The 17,289-nt window shown below is 38.0% G+C and overlaps 1 protein-coding gene across 1 annotated transcript in view; it reads right to left on the bottom strand.

Annotated features, from left to right (window-relative positions):
- Positions 1-8,507: 8,507 nt before the first annotated feature.
- Positions 8,508-17,289, bottom strand: part of ITGA9 (integrin subunit alpha 9) — a 236,129-nt gene continuing 227,347 nt past the window's right edge. The window contains exon 28 of the mRNA XM_068405193.1: positions 8,508-8,825. Coding sequence (XP_068261294.1) covers positions 8,727-8,825 — 99 coding nt within the window. The 3' untranslated portion in view covers positions 8,508-8,726. The remainder of the gene's footprint in view (positions 8,826-17,289) is intronic.

Below are 17,289 nucleotides of genomic sequence, written 5' to 3'. Positions count from 1 at the left end.
ATCTCACCTGGAAAATAAGAGTCTTCTTCTGGTCACCTATATTCAGGAAAGATCAACTCAGAACAGGAAGGAAGGGAACTACTTAAATTAAAAGACTTTGTTGGCAAGAGAACAAATTGGGATGAAAATTACCATTAACAATACCATCAAAACGAGGTGCTAGAATATCTTTTAGCAAGAATAATAAGGAAAAGAAATTTAATTGGTTCTACTGGACCTTGTTCAGTTAGTTCATGAAAGGAAATATATAGAGTAGTTGCCAATGAAAATAGGAGGCTGGAATTGAGGACTTTCCAATCCCATGCTCCTAATTGTGTTTCAGAATTTCCAAACAAAATGTTTACACTATTCTGAAGGTCTGAGGCTTTGGCAGGCTTGGCCTTTTTATATTATTTGTCCACTTCCAAAATAAGCTTCAGTCATATACACGTGTATCTGTCTATCACACATCCATTTATCTATCTACCTACCTACCTCAGACTTCACATTCATGAGTATTTTGACAAGGTACACTTCAACCATAAGTTAGATGAAAAGGGAGCAGAGGAAAGGACCACAGTGCCCGACACAACCTCTTGCAGGCCTCAGAACTACTGATGCCAAGTTTTCAGGATAAATCTTTCTTCGTGTCTGAAACAGAAGTGACATATTTCAAACTAAGTGAAGATGGGAAAAAATCATTTAAATATAAGTTTGCCCTCTTATTCAGACTAATTGAGAGAAAAAGGTAATAATGCTTTTGAAGAGGAGGTGAGGTAAAAAAGTTGGTAGTGTCTGTAGGACAGGAGTGAGAGGGGGACAAGCACAGCTGAGCAGGCAGTGGTGTATGAGACAAGGTTATAGTTGGGTGACACGTGCCACCTGGTCAAGGTGAACCATGGGTCTCTCCCCTTTGATGAAGTCATGTCACGGACACAGTCTTAAGCTAAGAAACAGGGCAACACACTACCTTGATTTTAGCATTTGGCAATCTCACAAAACGTTTGTCTTTTCTTACACTGTTAGATGCAGCCTCTCATCCCCCACCCTGAAAATTAAAATTGGGGAAAGTATTTTACCCCATTTCTATCATCTTCTATCCAACTCTATATACAAACTTAATGAATTTAATACTGAGCAGGTATTCTGTTCTCTTACTAGGGAATCACTCGATTGCCATCTTCCTATTCTGTGCCATTCTCCTAAAATCAACACAGCAAAATACGTAATAGGAATTTCAGCCATCAGTCTGATTATTCAAGTTAGATAAAGGCAAGGGGGCAGATTGTGTCCAGTTCTCAAGGGCCCCACCTCCACTGAGAGACCATAGGGGACAGACTATATCCTCTCTATGAAGTGGTCTCTCTTCTGGATAAAGTGATCACTTTTTTACTATTCCTTTTCTCTTTCTGAATATAGCACGGAGCAGCATCATTAGGATTGAATTACACAGCTCTCAGATAGCAAACCCAGAGGAATACTGTTTAAGTGACAGAAATTACTGTACATTACCACTTACGCAGATTAATGCAAAGCTTGTCTCATGATGTGTGTCCTTCAGCTTCAAGGGAGCCTGTTTGAGTTCCTTCTCACTTGTGTTAGTATAAATCTAGAATAATTTCACGAAAGTCAATACATCATATCTGAATACATGTCTGCAGCAGGGAAATCTCTGCTCAGGTTTACTATTTAATTAATTTCTGATTCTTTACAGCTGTTGAACTGCTGGTTAACTTACCAAAACGTTGCACATCTAGAAGTTCGGGCATTAAAACAACACTAACTACATCAAAAGCAAAGAAGAAATTAACTGGAAATCCATTAATTAATCCTTTCAGACAGTCACAGGAAATTATAGCATGGCTAAGACATGAAAAACTAATTTCCATTGCTCTTTTAAGATGATTCATTTCCCCACTATCATACTTTACTTCTGTCAAAACCACTTGCAAATAAAATCTCCATTTGCAGCCATTTAAAAAATGTTAAAACCATGGACGTGCAGGACTGAGCAGTCATATAACTTTAAATCCATTTGTGCATCTGAATCTTCAAAAAAACAGCTGCTTTTGTTATATTTTAATTCTGGTAGCAAGCCAGCTGGGGTCAGAGAACCACAAGATCTACTTCACATCTTTAACAACTCCCACAACGCTCTGCTTAGTCATTCTGACACTCAATACCTAATGTGTTATTGGCACCCAAAATTTTAATTAGAAAAAAAAAAAAAAAATCTTACTTAGGACTACTCAGGTCATTATCCAGCCTGCTAGACCACAAAGTTGTGGGGAAAAGTCACTTCTTTCCTTACCATGGGGTAATTAACTACTAAATGGTAAAGATCTGATAGAGGAGCTCCCATTACATCCAATCCTAAGAGCAGGCCAATGGTCAACATAGAAAACCGAAATGTCAGACCAACATGAGCCAGGCTGAGCAGTTTTTTGTTAGCAATTTGCTAACAAATGAGCTGTTTTTTTCTGCGGTAAAAGAGCACCTTCCTTTTCTTGAATTTTTATCTAGTTTTGATCTAGTTCTTCCCTTCTTGGTGAAACTGGAAGAAACAAATCTGCAAAAAGTTTTGGGTTTGTTTTCTAAAACAAAGCCACTTCGTCACAGAAGTTCTAAGAGATTCTTAAAAGCCGCTTAGGAGTGAAGGCAACACAAAACGCTGTGATGTACAGACTGCTGTTCTCTGCTCATTCAAAAGAACAAAGGGGAGTGAGCCCCACAGAGGGCAGTGTGAGCTCATCAACCCTCCGTCCCGCCGCCTGCTTCCCCTCAACACACGCTCGAACGAGAACAAAAAGGTATTAGTGTATCTAAAAGCTTCTGGTTATTTTAGCTGCTTCTGTACGAAAGCTTCCACTAATCTCCAAAAGCAAACTCTGCCTTGCATTCCTCGCTGCAGCAGCATCCTCCTACCACTTTTGCTCAACAATGTTTTCTTTCCCCTGAAGAAAGCTTTCGTGACTGAGAACATTTGTTTTTACTTTGAAGGGTGATACTTACATGCCAGGACCCACATCTACTTGGAGCTCTCCTGATGCCTTTGGCTTTGTGGTACATAAAGTCGTGTCTTCCAGCAGTACAAACGTGCTCTGAGTCACAGGTTAGGTCCTAACTCTGCCCAGCCTGTTCTTAGATATTTAGCCGACAGCCTAACGCACAGGAAACAGACTGTTTCTGTATGGCTGGAGAACATTTAATGCTTATACAGAGGGTCTCCACAGAAAGCAGGGAATAGAGCTGAAGATGAGGCAAGGGAGAGTCTGAAATTTCAGCTTCAGTTTTTCAGTCTTCTTTAAGAATGAAGGGGTTCAGGTCAACTCATATTTTACCACAAAGGTTTCACCTAGCCTCAAAACGATGAGAAAACTTTGATGGAACGTCTAATGGGTATTAGAAATACAAAGAGGTACACCACAGCCATGGAAATCAATCAGCTTTTTTTACTGCTTCTATCCGGCTTCAACTCCCTTTGACGAAGTAAGCATGGGGATACATGGAGTTGAAGAAAATCTTTCAAATTTATTATTTAGCTACTCACGGAATATAAATCCCTGCAGAAAAAAAATACGTGAAGCTGAATAATTTGACTTTCATCCAAATTCATACAGATTGAAACAGAACTCAAGTTATAAAGGTTGACACTCTTATCACAGGGTAGTGTCACCACCACATGGGGTTTTATTCGATGTTGATAGAGCAATACTGTTGACATAGAAATAATTCCCACTGCTATTATTTTATTTCCATGGTTTTACAATACTGTAGTCAAGCTAGTCTTAGTCTCCAAATACCTCCAAATACCTTGCTTTTATATATGTCATAGAATTACAATAAAAGATGTCCATTATTCACATGCTGATAAACACATGCACATACCATTTAATTCAAATGTATGCGAGAAAATGTCTCGTCTGATTAATGGAAAAATACTTGAGCTGGACAAGGACAATCATTGACAAAATGATATTATTAGGATAATTTTGCAGCGACTTTTTATTCCAAAAAGTTGTATTTTTGTAAACCTGACATTTCTGAAACAGTGCAAGTGAATTAGAATACAGGTGAACACGAGCTTCTAAGACAAGTGACATCAATAAGAGTGAACACATTCTTCCAACCACAAGTTCACAAAAAGAAACATACAATTTTACAATACATAAGGAGTGACATTCTAAGAAAAAGGAGTGACAATGGTGTGGGTATCCTACTGTGTATGCAAACTATGCTCCAAAAGCTATTATAGTCTTCATGCCAGTTTAATCAATGTACACTAAACAAACCAAACCCTACTTTCATTTATATCCAAGAAACCCCAGCAAGTGGATGAACTTGGACAAAGGTAGAAATTAGTTCCATGACTCCCTTAATCCTTTAGTGAAAGCAATGTTATATATTCCCACACCACATGGATACTATGCTTGAAACTTGTGCAAGAGTCCAAAATGTGCCCATAAACAGAAGACATTCAAGAAAGTCGATACTAAATATTGCCAAACACAATCTTCACGCAACTGGTGCTTTCAGCAAGCCGAGTTACCTGCACATCACTGACTTGTATGTAGGGTCCTTCCCATTCCTGTATCAAGGCAGGCAGGGTTGTCCTCACTGCTATGCCTGGCATTGCAAAACCCTTTGCCACTTGGAGATGAAAGGATTGCTTAAGTGGTTTACAGGCTTGGGGTTCACATCAAGCACGATTTCTCTCTCAGATTATCCAAGTGATTTGTGAGGTGACTTCAATTCAGAGGCTGCTCCAGTATTTCTACAGTTTGCCGACTTCCTCATTGTAATGAAAAAATTAAAAACTAGGTTTATTCAGAAAAACATAGCTAGTATTTTTGTTAGCTACAGTGGCCAAGTACCAGAGCATACTAGTGATAGCCTCAGAGTACACTAGCCCTGCTGTTGCTTGGGGTGAACTGATAGAAATTCATCTCCAAGAGCAGACCATTGGTTTTCAAATGAAATGATCCCAAAATATGCTGTGAAAGGTGGCAAATGCTTTCAGCTCTTGGGAAGTGAAATTCATCCCTGTGCTGTGGGCCACCAAAACTGAAATGACTCTGATCTTCTTGATGTCAAGATGGAAATTAAATGGGGTTGCAACAGCATGGGCTCTGCATTAAGTGAATTTTTCCTTATTTTTTTCTCCACTTTCTTCCTGATCATGGTTTTCTGAGATTGTTTTCTTCTTACCCTAAAAGCAACTTCAAGAATACTATTTGTTAGAAGACACCATGCATATTGCAAGCTTTGGGGCTTAAACAAAAGATATCTCAGGTGCCAGATGTCGCATTTGAAAATGTTACTGCCCCACTTCTAAGTTTCCACCCGCATAGCCTAGAGCCAGTGCAAAGTGAGCCCGCTGCAAAAAAAACGCAATGCCAATTCAGCAAACCTTTCAATGAAGTTGTCCAAGACAATTGATGACTTTGTCCCAAAGTCGATTAACTGGAGAGAACCAGTACAATGACTTCTCCCAGCTCTGCCACGCAAGCGGTACAGCACAAAGGAACTAAGAAGCAGCTGACAGCTGGGAACTTCCAGAGCCCTAAAAGCAATTTCCAAAGTAATCATATCTCTAGATTTTGATAAAATCACATTTATTATGATTTCTTAATTAAAAAAACCCCAGCAGATCTATAGCACATCTATTTTCTAAACACTCTTGAAGTATATTGTTTTCACAATATTTTTGGGTTTGAAACTGATTGCAATCAACTGATATTAGTGGGGGTTTTTTTGTTTGGCTTGTTTGGTTGCTTTTTAAGGAGTGGAAAGGATTTTAATACTAAGTACTGGTATGTTTCATTGTCAAATCTGACTATCCCAACTGGAACCAAACAAGCCACAATGAAATTTGACCAAAAAAAAAAAAAAAGAAGAAAAAAATTATGACGAGTATACATATAAAACCAAAAGTATCTGTGACAACAGAACTACTGAGTACCCAACAGTGACAATACTAAGAATTTATGGATTATTTCAAGAATATGTCACTAATCCGGCCAACACCTAGATTTTCACTGAGTGACAACTTGTGCTGGATCGACAGTAGACAATTCAAGTCAGAGATCAAAAAAGTTCAGTGTGGGCTCAATCAAATGGGATTTACTTTTATTTGTTTTTTACTTTAACCAAATAAGAAAAATGTTTTTGCCTTGAGCCAAAAAAAAAAAAAAGTCCAACACAATATGAAATGCTAAATAGGTATTTTACCTTTTTTAACTCTTTTCTTCACATACTTTAAAAAGATGTTTCAAAGGAATAACTAATCTTGATTTTTAAAATATCATAATGAAGCATTTTTGGCAGATCTGAAAGAAAATTTTTGTTTAAGAAGTGGAAATGAGGCATTCCAACTTTTCAAAGGGAAGTTCATCCTTTTCTTTGGATGGAAACTTTCAAATTCAGTTAAATTCACAAATAGTTGTCCCCTGGATTATTTTTTCAGCAAATTTACTTGTTAATAATTTTTTGGGGGCTCAGTTTTAGAGAGGACAGGTACCAAAAATTCTTACATCTAACTAAATGGACTTCAGCAAGTATTTTAAGCAATTTCTTATTCAGTTCATAGATGTGAATCAATCTCATGTCCAACTTCTGTCAGTCTTAGGTATTTTTCAACAACAGAAAAAATAGATACATTAGGTTTAAATACTAGCAAAAACTGATGTCAGAAATATCATACTGTGAGGAATTCAATAGCCTCTAATACAACAGTGCAGTCAAAGGCCATCAGCCTTTTGTTTTTGCACTCTGACGAAAAATCTGCAGCCCACTGCACGTGGTTATAACAGGATTTTGCCTCAGCAGTTTTTTTCAGATTCTGGCTTAAATGATCATTTGTTATATGAAATCTGTCAAATCACCAATGATTGTTTTAAGAAAGATAACTGCTTTTCTTGTCAAACGCTGAATCAATACACTTCATTCACTTAAAACCCATCTTCTGTCTAATGGGCGCAGATAGTTAATAAATATTGATCAAGACTGTAGTAATAGCAGGCACTTAATGCTAGTGGGGAAAAAGAAGCAAACAGGAATATGGATGCGGTTCATTTTTTAAAATTTGAAGCTATAATGAATTTGGCAAGGAAGAGCAAGAGTAAGACCTGTTCTCAAGCACATTTCTTGCATGTTCTCTGCATTCAAGTTTCCAGATTTCCAGCAGTTCTTTTACCTTACTCATATGGAAGAAGACATCCTGCAACCATTCAGTCCTATTTCTCATTCACCTTCTACCACAGAGCTCAACCCTTCTTTCCCTTACATGGATTTTATACCAACATGACATTTACTTCTTATTTATACAAGAAGCAAAGTACAAGTAGAATCTAAAAGCAAGTCTTGCAGAGTTCCACTATTTCTATTCAGAAATCCAAGAGCTTTTTGAAGAAACATGGTTGAATTAATTACAACTAAGTTTCTTCTAATTCAACAAATGGTTTGCTAAGGCATTACCAGTGAACAAAGTGGCAATCTGAGATCCAGTAACATCTGCATCTTGACTAAACTTCCTTCTTAATGCTTGAGGAAGGATGACATTCAGTACTTGGAACACCCAAACAGGGAATCTCAAGATCCAAAGATCCAAACATTTTAACCCTTGCATCTACTTCTCTCTCTTAAAATTACCATATAAACAAAGTCATGACTTGTGTATAAAACTCACAAAGCAGGCATAACGCTCATAGCTTGTAGCAATTTATCACTTGCTTTGATAGCAACCGATCACAACCACTAACAGTAGCTTAAAAACTATCTTTCTTAATATTAATATGGCTCCATTTAATTTTTTTTTTTATTTCCAAGGAATTTGTCAATGTCATAGTGGTTGGCCCAATTATATCCTTCTGGTATCTCAATTGTAAAGTCCTAGACCATTATCAAAGTAGTACAGACTGCAAGAGAAAACTTCCCAAAGGAAAACATTCTGAGACGCTTTCTTCAGTGAGCCAAAGCAAGCTACAAGTCTTGCTACATGTCACTGAGGAAGCATTTTCGTCCTCTCCCATTCAGGCCAGTACAGGATAGACTCATACACAGAACATCACATCTGTGCAATACTTTAGGTTCTTTAGTTTATAAATCAAATACCAAATTCAACTCAAAAAAAAAGAGACAGTGAAAAGATTTTGGCTAATTGCCATTAAATGGTCTATATACAACATTACCAAGCCTTGTGAATTGAGCATATGAGGATTTCAGCTACTTTCATCTGCAAATCTCTCTTTTCTCTCTTGCATTGAAGTTTAAAATTACAATAGGATTTATATATACATATATGTATTTCCAAGGATTTAGCCAGATATCAGTGCTTGAGTGAACTATATAGCTATTCAATAGAAACTATAAAACATTGATACAAATATAAAGACATAATCAATATAAAAAGCTTATATTTATAAAAAATATTTTTAGGTAACAGTCTTCCCCTGAGGGTATACCACATAGTTGGATTCATAAATATTGCTCTGCACTGCAGCTTGGCTACCAAAGTCCAAAGTTCAGCTCTTACAGGAAGTGTAAATCGCTCCAGTCACCTGACATGGCTGCAGTGGTTGCCTCAGGATATGTTCCCTAGCCTGTTGGAGTGATAAAGACACAGCATCAACGGGGTCTCCGAAAAATCTGGAGAAGATTCCTTCTTCCACATATGGAAGATACGAGAGCAGGACCTATAGGCTAGCAAGCGCGTGTCACATGACTGGGCTTTAGTTTTCATGGGCAGTTCACTGATTTTTCTGGACCCAGTCCCAACTATCTTCATTCTCCTTTCTGCTCTTTTCAGCCTCAATAATTTCTTTGTATCTCCGGCGGAAGAAGCCCATCTGAAAATCAAGAAGAGATGAGAGTGGTAAGTAACAGCACCATTAAACTGAAAATTACTTTGTCAGAAAACTGCGTGCAGAAAAAAATAGCACAAGTATTAATATCTAATTTCTCCTAGTGCCAATGTGGAATCATAGCTCCTTGTTTACATCAATATAAATGAGACCAAACCAGGTCCCAAATCTTCACAAGTACTCTGCTCCTTACAGATGAACTACTCTGAGGGAAGAGTCTTCTTATGTGAAACATGATTTAAAAAAAAAATGCACATAAAGTAGTTCTAATAAACACAGACCAGAAGAGGCAGATACACAGGTTTATTGGCTTCAAATAAAGACTAGTGCAAAATTTGGATCTGACCTAAAGCCAGGCTAGCACTTGAGTCCTGAGTAAATGCTGCCAGAGTTTTACAAACTGTGCTCTCAGTGTCCACAGCTGCACAAAACAGCAGAGATCAGAGGAACACAGTACACCCACCCTCCAGCACCCAAATTCCAACTAGCAGCCTTTTTTGTAAGAAACTCTCTTCCAGAAAAGCCAGCAGAGTCTATTGTCTATTGCAGGTGCTTCACCACCATTCTGAAGAGCTCTGCTGCCATTTCGGTGTACCTGTCTTCAGAAGTATAAGCCTACTACTGTGCAACCAAACATACTTCTCTTCCTGCCAGTAACCACTCTAAGTTCAGGTCTCAAATTTTCTATTTAAGGATCATTTACATGAAGTTGCTTTGGAGTAAACCAATAGCTACAGACTCTTCTTTTTGCTAAATGATTTCCTTTGTCCCATTGCAACCAGTTGTGTAATCTGCAGCTCAGAAGGCAAAATGCAAGCCCGATCCTACAAAATGCAGAGCATCAACAATAACTCCTCCACAAGCTTTCAAGATGCTGTGGGGCTGATAATCACTTTTGCTTATCTTCTTGTTTCCTATCCCCCCTTTGTACTTAGTTAAAGAAAGAAATGCAAGTGGTTTTCATTTCAGTTTGGATAAAAACCTCTCATATCTCTGTTTTTTTAAGTCTTTCAAATAAACAAAAATTATTTTAATAACAGACTTTGGTAAGCATTCAAGAATAACTCCTCTAACTTAGCAGTGCACAACTGAGACCATTGAATCAATATTTTGTTCATCATAATTAAACATTTATGTAACTCCTACCACTCTAAACCTGTTTTCTTACTCCTGCTGAGTAAAACATGATGCTTTAGTCTTTCTTTATCAACCAGTTATTGCAACCTTTATTCCCAAATTGGCTATATGTAGGAATACTTTGTGCTGTTTTGTCACTACTAAGTTTCTGTTAAGTTGGGCTTTTTATTTCAGTTCTTCAGCAACTTTGATTTTCTTCAAGTATATTTTAACTCTCAGAGGTCTGAAAGGCAGCTTGTTCAAACTGCCATGGGTGCTTCTCCAGCAGAGCTTCCTAAAGCCCAGGTCCTTGCCAGTGCCCCTGACTACATCCTGAATTCACGGCAACATGAGACCAGACACAGACCATCCTCTCACCATCCCTTACCTCCACCGCTTGGCTTCTGTGCAAAGGACACAGAAGCTGCAACGTGGTCTAACAAGCCCCTTTTTTGGGTAACTGTGGACCACAGCCCTGGGGCATGCTATTAATCTAGAGATAGGTGCATCCTGCTGAGTGCATAGATGTACGTTACACACACACCTACAACCACTTCATAAACACACAATAGGTAGACACACATAAATGCCTATGATCGCAATTTTACAGAGGTCCCATGACCTTCTGGAAGCCTCCATGAATAACTGGAATTAGACCTTAAAAGTAATTTGGTCTTAGTCTTGTGCACAGACTCTTTCTCATCTATCGTAAGCAAAGCCTTATCTGCTGCTCAATACATGCAAATGAATGGATAATGGCGGTTCTGTTCTGAAAAATCACCTCACAAAAGGGATACTGCTAAATTTTGGAGAGCCATGTCTCCCTCATCTCCTAGCATCTTTCAGAACAGTGGATGCAAGGATTCAGAAAAAGAGAATTAAAGAAGAGTTTCACTAGTTTCCTGTTCTTCAAACTTGCTCTAGAAGCCAGATCAAGTTCTTTCGTTAGCAGAAAAATATAATTACCAGCAACTTTTGTACTTTCACCTACAAGCTATACCTGTGCAAAGGATGTATTTTGAGAAGACATCCTCAAGATAGCATCGTCATAAAATCGCAGTGAAATTTCACCATTGATGCCAACATACTTCGGCTTGATGGACACTTGAAGCCAATAGCAAGTTTCCCTAGATTTTCACGGTCTAAAATGAAGGTGAATTAATTTTATTGACAATGAAAAAAAAAAGTGTAAGAACCTACTACTCCTCCATTGTTCTGCCCCAGTAGGATTAATCATAGGTACTTATTTTAGTCACAGGAATCCGCAGATACTCCTTACATATGCTCAGGGAGCAGATGTGTTGAAGAAGTCGGTGCCATTTTTGTATTATCAGTTTTTATAACAGACCTACATGTTCTGCACATTAGAAAAGAAAATTGCCACAGGACTTTATTTCCTAAGATTAACATGAGAAGTTCAATTTGTAGCTTTTAAAAACAGGTTTTAAACCCTTGAGGTTTCTATCCTTCATGCAACCACATCCTTGGTACAATAAAATCGTCTCTTGAAGTTATAACCAGAATCATAGAAAGGCTTTTTAATTTCCTCGAGGGCCAAACAAACAAAAGCAAACTCTTTCCCACTGTTATTTTAATAAAAATTTTCTGTTTGTGAACATCTGCTTCAGGAATTATCTTTACAAGTTGGTTATGATAGTTTTGGTATTTTACTGTTTTGTTACTGGATACAGAATGCTCTTGTATAGCTTTCCAGTAGGGCAAAAAGGAGAGCTGAAGACCTTAATAAATATTAATGAAGCATGAAATCCTACATCTATAGTGGTGATTCCACCATGAAGCTGTATATGTTTACTTGCTGTAAATGATGCAGATAATCCAAAATTATGTAGAGGACTTAAATTAAATGCAAGCAAAAGGGGAAAATGGATCTTAAGGATTTTTTTTTTACATTTTTAAAAATAGTACTCAGGGATTATATATTTCCCATCCCTGAAAGGCAAGGATGTGTTTGTTATGGGATACTGTTCCTCAGTGTTAACACTGTGTATTTCCACTTAATATGACAGAGTCCCTACCATCACCAGAAAGGTTTTTTTTAGTAACGGCCATGAAGAAATCACAACATAATCATTGCCTCACAAGAAACCACACAGCTCACATTTCCATGTCCTTACAATAAAATGATTTAATTTAAAATGACAGCAATATTAACGCATATGGTGAGGGCTGATAAGTGCCTGTGGCAAGCTGGAGAGAGCAAGTGAGTTTAACATATAGTGAGGAGATACAGGGGTGATAAGGAGGAGGACACATGGACTAAAGTGGGAGAGAATTGGTGCAACATGGGACTGAGTATATACTGACTCCTTCGTCACCAGGGCAGAAGTGACACGAGACCTACAGCCTCTGATCTCTCTTCTGTGGCTAATGCAAAGCCTATAAGGGAACTCAGAAAACCCAGTGAGGACAGCACTGCTGGGACTCAGTCCTGGATTTCAAGCAGGGTGAGGAGGAGAGATCCTCAGCTTTAACAGGAGTATTGCTGTAACCTCATTTGTGAAAAAGGTGTTTTCAATGATCCAATGTTCTCCAACCCATGTTTCAAGGGCAATGAGTCTTTAATACTGTTCAATTCTCCCAAACCTTGCTTTCTGTATATACAGACATGTGTGTGTGTACATACATATATATGTCTATGGCAAAGGAATACCCAAGTCCAGAGCCGTGACCTCATCATGCAATGTGTGAATTCAGACCACCATATCCAAGGAAAGGACTGACGATAATACTTTGATCAGTCAGTCTCTGTCTGGGGAAGGCACTCATCAGAGGAAGAGCAACAGGAGAACATACTTAAGGAGACAGTACTGTGGGAAGCTGAAGTGTTATAATGGATGAAGAGGCACCAGCCACCAAAGGCAATGCAGGAAATGAGAAAAGCAAACTACAGCCAGCATTTCAGAGCTGGGCAAAAATGATTTGGAAAGGGTGAGAAGGCCCTCTTGAGTTTTGAGTCAATGTGGCTGGAAAAAAGGTCTCAGGAGTGGGGTACTGCTCAGCATTCACCATGCTTTACTCTTAACCCTGGCAGACTTCACCAGACAGGAACTGCTAGGCCAAGGGCACCATGCATTTCTGCTGTGTGCAAACACAAAGGAGAAAAAGGGCCATTGAAGACTTTGGGAATACAGAGATAGTCCTGAAATCCTGGGGCTATCACTGTCACTCACCATCGATTCAGGCCCCGCACCAGAGAAAGGAGAGAGTGCCTGAATTGTCTGTGAATCCACAAACTTGTGTTTCACATCTGCAATGATGAACTCCAAAGATGTCTGATTGCTTTTAAACAAATCCAAACAAATTCAGGCAGAACCAAACAAAATGGAAAGAAAATGTTGGCCTGGTCTTTACCAGAAGTGACAAGCAATAACCAGTCCTTTCTGGAGGTGCTTCAAGTAAGTATTAGAGCTGCTATAAATAGGTGGCTTAGATTCAAATCCTGAAACCATCGATAGTTTTTACACACATCCTTAATTTAGTTATTCTAGCCCACGTACCCTTTTCTTGTATAACCTTACTGCCATCTACAGTATATTCTGAGCAGAAAGCAAGTTTCTGGCAAAACTGCACAATAAAGCAATAGAAAATTTGTGTTACTTGTAGGCTCGGGAATTACACCTGTTACGGTGAAGTTATTTCTTGCCACGTGACAGCCTTGCCAAGTCATCTATTCAATCTTGAGTATTTAAAGTCTCTTGTATGAGCATACACAACTCTGTTTAGCTGTCATGCCAGGTTTAAATCCCTTTAAAATCACAGATAAGTCATATCTAACAACACTTGCATAAAGATGCATTCTTCAAGCACTCACACAAACTGAAAAGCTCAGTCAAAATGATTTCAAGGTGTTGAATTAACATCACCATAAATTATTGTGATTTTTTCTGCTGCTATTTTCTGCACTCCCATCTGCATATCCAAAGTCTGATCACTGAATTACTGGACTTTGTATTTTTCTGAACTCCAAAAGTTCTAACATTTAGCTGACATTTCCTGCAGTGCCAATGAAAAATACGTTTGAAGAGTGATGATGTTACAAAACAAAATTTAATCCACAGTTGGGAAAAAAACAAAGCTGATGAAAGGGCAAGCAATACCACTGTCTTTGTCATATTCACCGTTGGGTAAATGTCTAAAGCATTTTCATCATGCCCAATGAGGTCAATTCTCACAAACAAATAAAAAGAGAAATAGTCTGAAGTGTGGATTGTAGAAGAATGGTTAATGTTACGTATTTTTTTTTAAAGTCTTTTTCCCATTAACAACACCCATTAAGAAACAAGAAAAAAAGTCAGTAAGAACAGCTACACACTGCTGTAAAAAAACATTATGTCTTGATTTACAGTAGTGTTTTCTGTCTATAACTGAGCTAGGAATAAATGTTTGTGAACGACAATGTTCAAAGAGGATCCAAAAATATATCAGAGACTTTTGCCATTAATTAAGTTTCTCTAGTGTACGTTGAGGTACACTAGAGTACCTAGTGTATTGTAGTGCATCACTAAAGTATTGATTTTTATCAGTATAGCTCTACTGACAAATGTCTTATAATGGAGGTTACTGACCACAGTACAAACCAACAAATAAAAAAAAAAGAGAGCAAAGGAAGTTCTGACATAGGTGTAACTAAGAAATAAAATGAAATCTAAGAACTACTGAAGAAATCTCCCATTGAAGGAGGCTTTGACAAGATACTTTGGGTTTGGTGCCTTAATGACAAACTGTCTTTCCTCTATTATACTGTTTCTTAATCTACTGTAAGCACTATCCAGCCATATCTGATGAACAGCTACAGTGTGGACTTACATCATGAATCTTTTACTGCCACATCTCTTCAAACTAGGCAGATGTCCCAAACTATTTACCTTGTGGCCCTTCAGAAAGAATTAACTTACCCTTCTACTCACCTTTTTTGGGTGCGTGCCCCTTGGGCACTTCTCCCTTCTCATAAACAATACCACAGTTAGGAAAATATGCAGCTAATCACAGTTCAAAGCAGGGCCAGGAACCTCACCCCAAGCAAGATGCCACCAGTCAGCAAAGCAGCAACACCTCCAGTCTCTGCAAAGTGGTGCTGCTGAGATTGGAAGCACAGAGTGTTTCCCCATGCAGAGACCAATCACTGGTTATTAAGTGCACCTCACTTTACTACTGCCAAGAAGACAGGAAAAAATACTTTGCACTTGGGTTCACATGGCCCTGGATAATTCTGGCAAGCCACCAGCTCCAAGAGGATGCACCTTTTCCTTCCTCCCAATTAAAGGACCCTTGCCACAATACAGACGGGTCATGAACAGATACTGTGTATCAGCTTTTCCATAGAGGACTGGCAAACTGCCACTGGCTGCGTCCCTCCGCGAGGAAAAGGCATATTTGGAAAGCTGTCACGTGCCCTGCCTGTAGTTAAAGGTGAAACTGTATATTTAGGAGGAAGGATGTTAGTGTGGTTAAGGTAAGTTCATGAGGACTCCAGTGGTCTGGCTTTGATTATTCAGTCTTCCATTGACTTTTTGAGAGGCAAAACCCTTAACTTTCCTGCAACGTAGGTCCTCATTTGCTCAATGAAACATGTACAAGAAAATAAATACATATGCTTCAAACATCACCATTCCACAAGCGGCTGGTGTGTGTTTATGTATACACATACAAAATATATATATATGCTATATAATACTTATTCGGCTGGGGAATTGAGGCAAAGAGAAGTTCAGCACCTTCCTCAGAGATACGTTCTCCTCTACAAACACTTTGTTTAGCTACTCTGGAAGAATTTGATACCTAGCATTTGTGTCTATCTGATCCCCATGTATTGCAACAGATGATAGACATCGCTACAGTAGAAAAGAATTAGCAACCTACACAAAATTGCATTTAACGTTTAAGTTACTTTCACATAGCCTGGCTAACTGACTTAAGGTATTAGTGTTGGTACCTAGGGTGAAGATCTGTAGTCCTCCATAGGATTTCAGAAGGAAATTTATTTTACATGCTGTAGTAGTAAAACAAGCATAGTTTTTAAAAACAGATTTTATTAGGCAGTTATTTTGTAATGTTGAAATAATAAAAACTTTAAGTGTTCTTTTCTTTTTTTCTAAGAACAGTCAGTCAATTCATAAACTTAGCTCAAGTATTCATTAAATAAACTATTAATTTAACCAAATGCTTTATGTGTGTCTCAAAGGCCAAATTTTCAAAAACAGTTACTAAGGCCAAATACCTCAAGGCAGATACACAAATTCAGACTAGCAGCATGCATGCAAAAGATGCATTTAGGTGTGCGAAAGACACAACTGCACACAGAGATATGTACAGGCAATCTAATTTAGTACTTTGGGTTTTTTTGAATATAACATGCCTTTCTATTGTCACTGATGCTATAAACACAAAGCCCAGTCATCAATAATTTGTTCCTCTAACCACATCTGCAACTTTTCTCCCAGGAGTTGTTCAGTTGGCTTCAATGGACCTACTTGCTAAAGAGGTGAATAAAGCTGGTGGTTCTGGTGTCTACCCGTGGAATATCTTTACCACATAGGTAAGATCTAGTTTGCCTCAGACAAGACTCATATTCACCTAGCATTTGATTCATTTATGCATATATAATATATTTTGTTAAGGACTTAGTACTTTACTTGAGTTTAATGAAAGCATGAACTTCTTGCAGGATGGTAACTGTGTAGGGTAACTTGCACAACAGATGTTACCAGCATACTTACATAAGTGTAATCAAAAAGTGAATTAGCCAACATTAAAACTTATAAACACTTCCAAATGGTTTAAAGATTTTTTCCTATTGCAAAATTTTACTAAGTAGTTTATTTTTTAAAAAGTCATAGAATTAACACAGCCATCATCCAAAGTTCATCTCTGATTATCAGTCTCAAAAATTAGAAAGAACACAATGTCTACTGCAGATATGTCTGGGCAAATTATAGATACTGATTTCTTAAATCTCAGCAGGGAATAGGACACTAATTAGATATACCATTCCTGTAAGCGCAATTAATTTAAGACATATGTCAATCCATATTTTCCATTTCCTCTTCAAAGGAAAAAAGAAAAACTACTGAAATATTTCTAGTTTTGTTTGAAAACCACAGACTAAACATTAAAGACTATTTCTGGAACCAATAAAAAGTACCTTTACAATCGTATTTTGATATATTTGACCTGCCAAAAATATTTGAATGAAAGTTCTACTATGTGCATAATTATCAGGATAAATTACTTCCATGGGTTTAGCTGAACTAGGAGGAAATGGCTAAGGCTGGCACAAGCCATAATAAAGCATTTCCCACTGTGACACCAAGCT

The sequence above is a fragment of the Nyctibius grandis genome, chromosome 7, assembly GCF_013368605.1.
Source record: "Nyctibius grandis isolate bNycGra1 chromosome 7, bNycGra1.pri, whole genome shotgun sequence".
In the NCBI taxonomy this organism is placed as follows: Eukaryota; Metazoa; Chordata; class Aves; order Nyctibiiformes; family Nyctibiidae; genus Nyctibius; species Nyctibius grandis.
The sequence above is the reverse complement of the archived record's forward strand: the minus strand, read 5'-3'. Positions and strand labels throughout refer to the sequence as shown.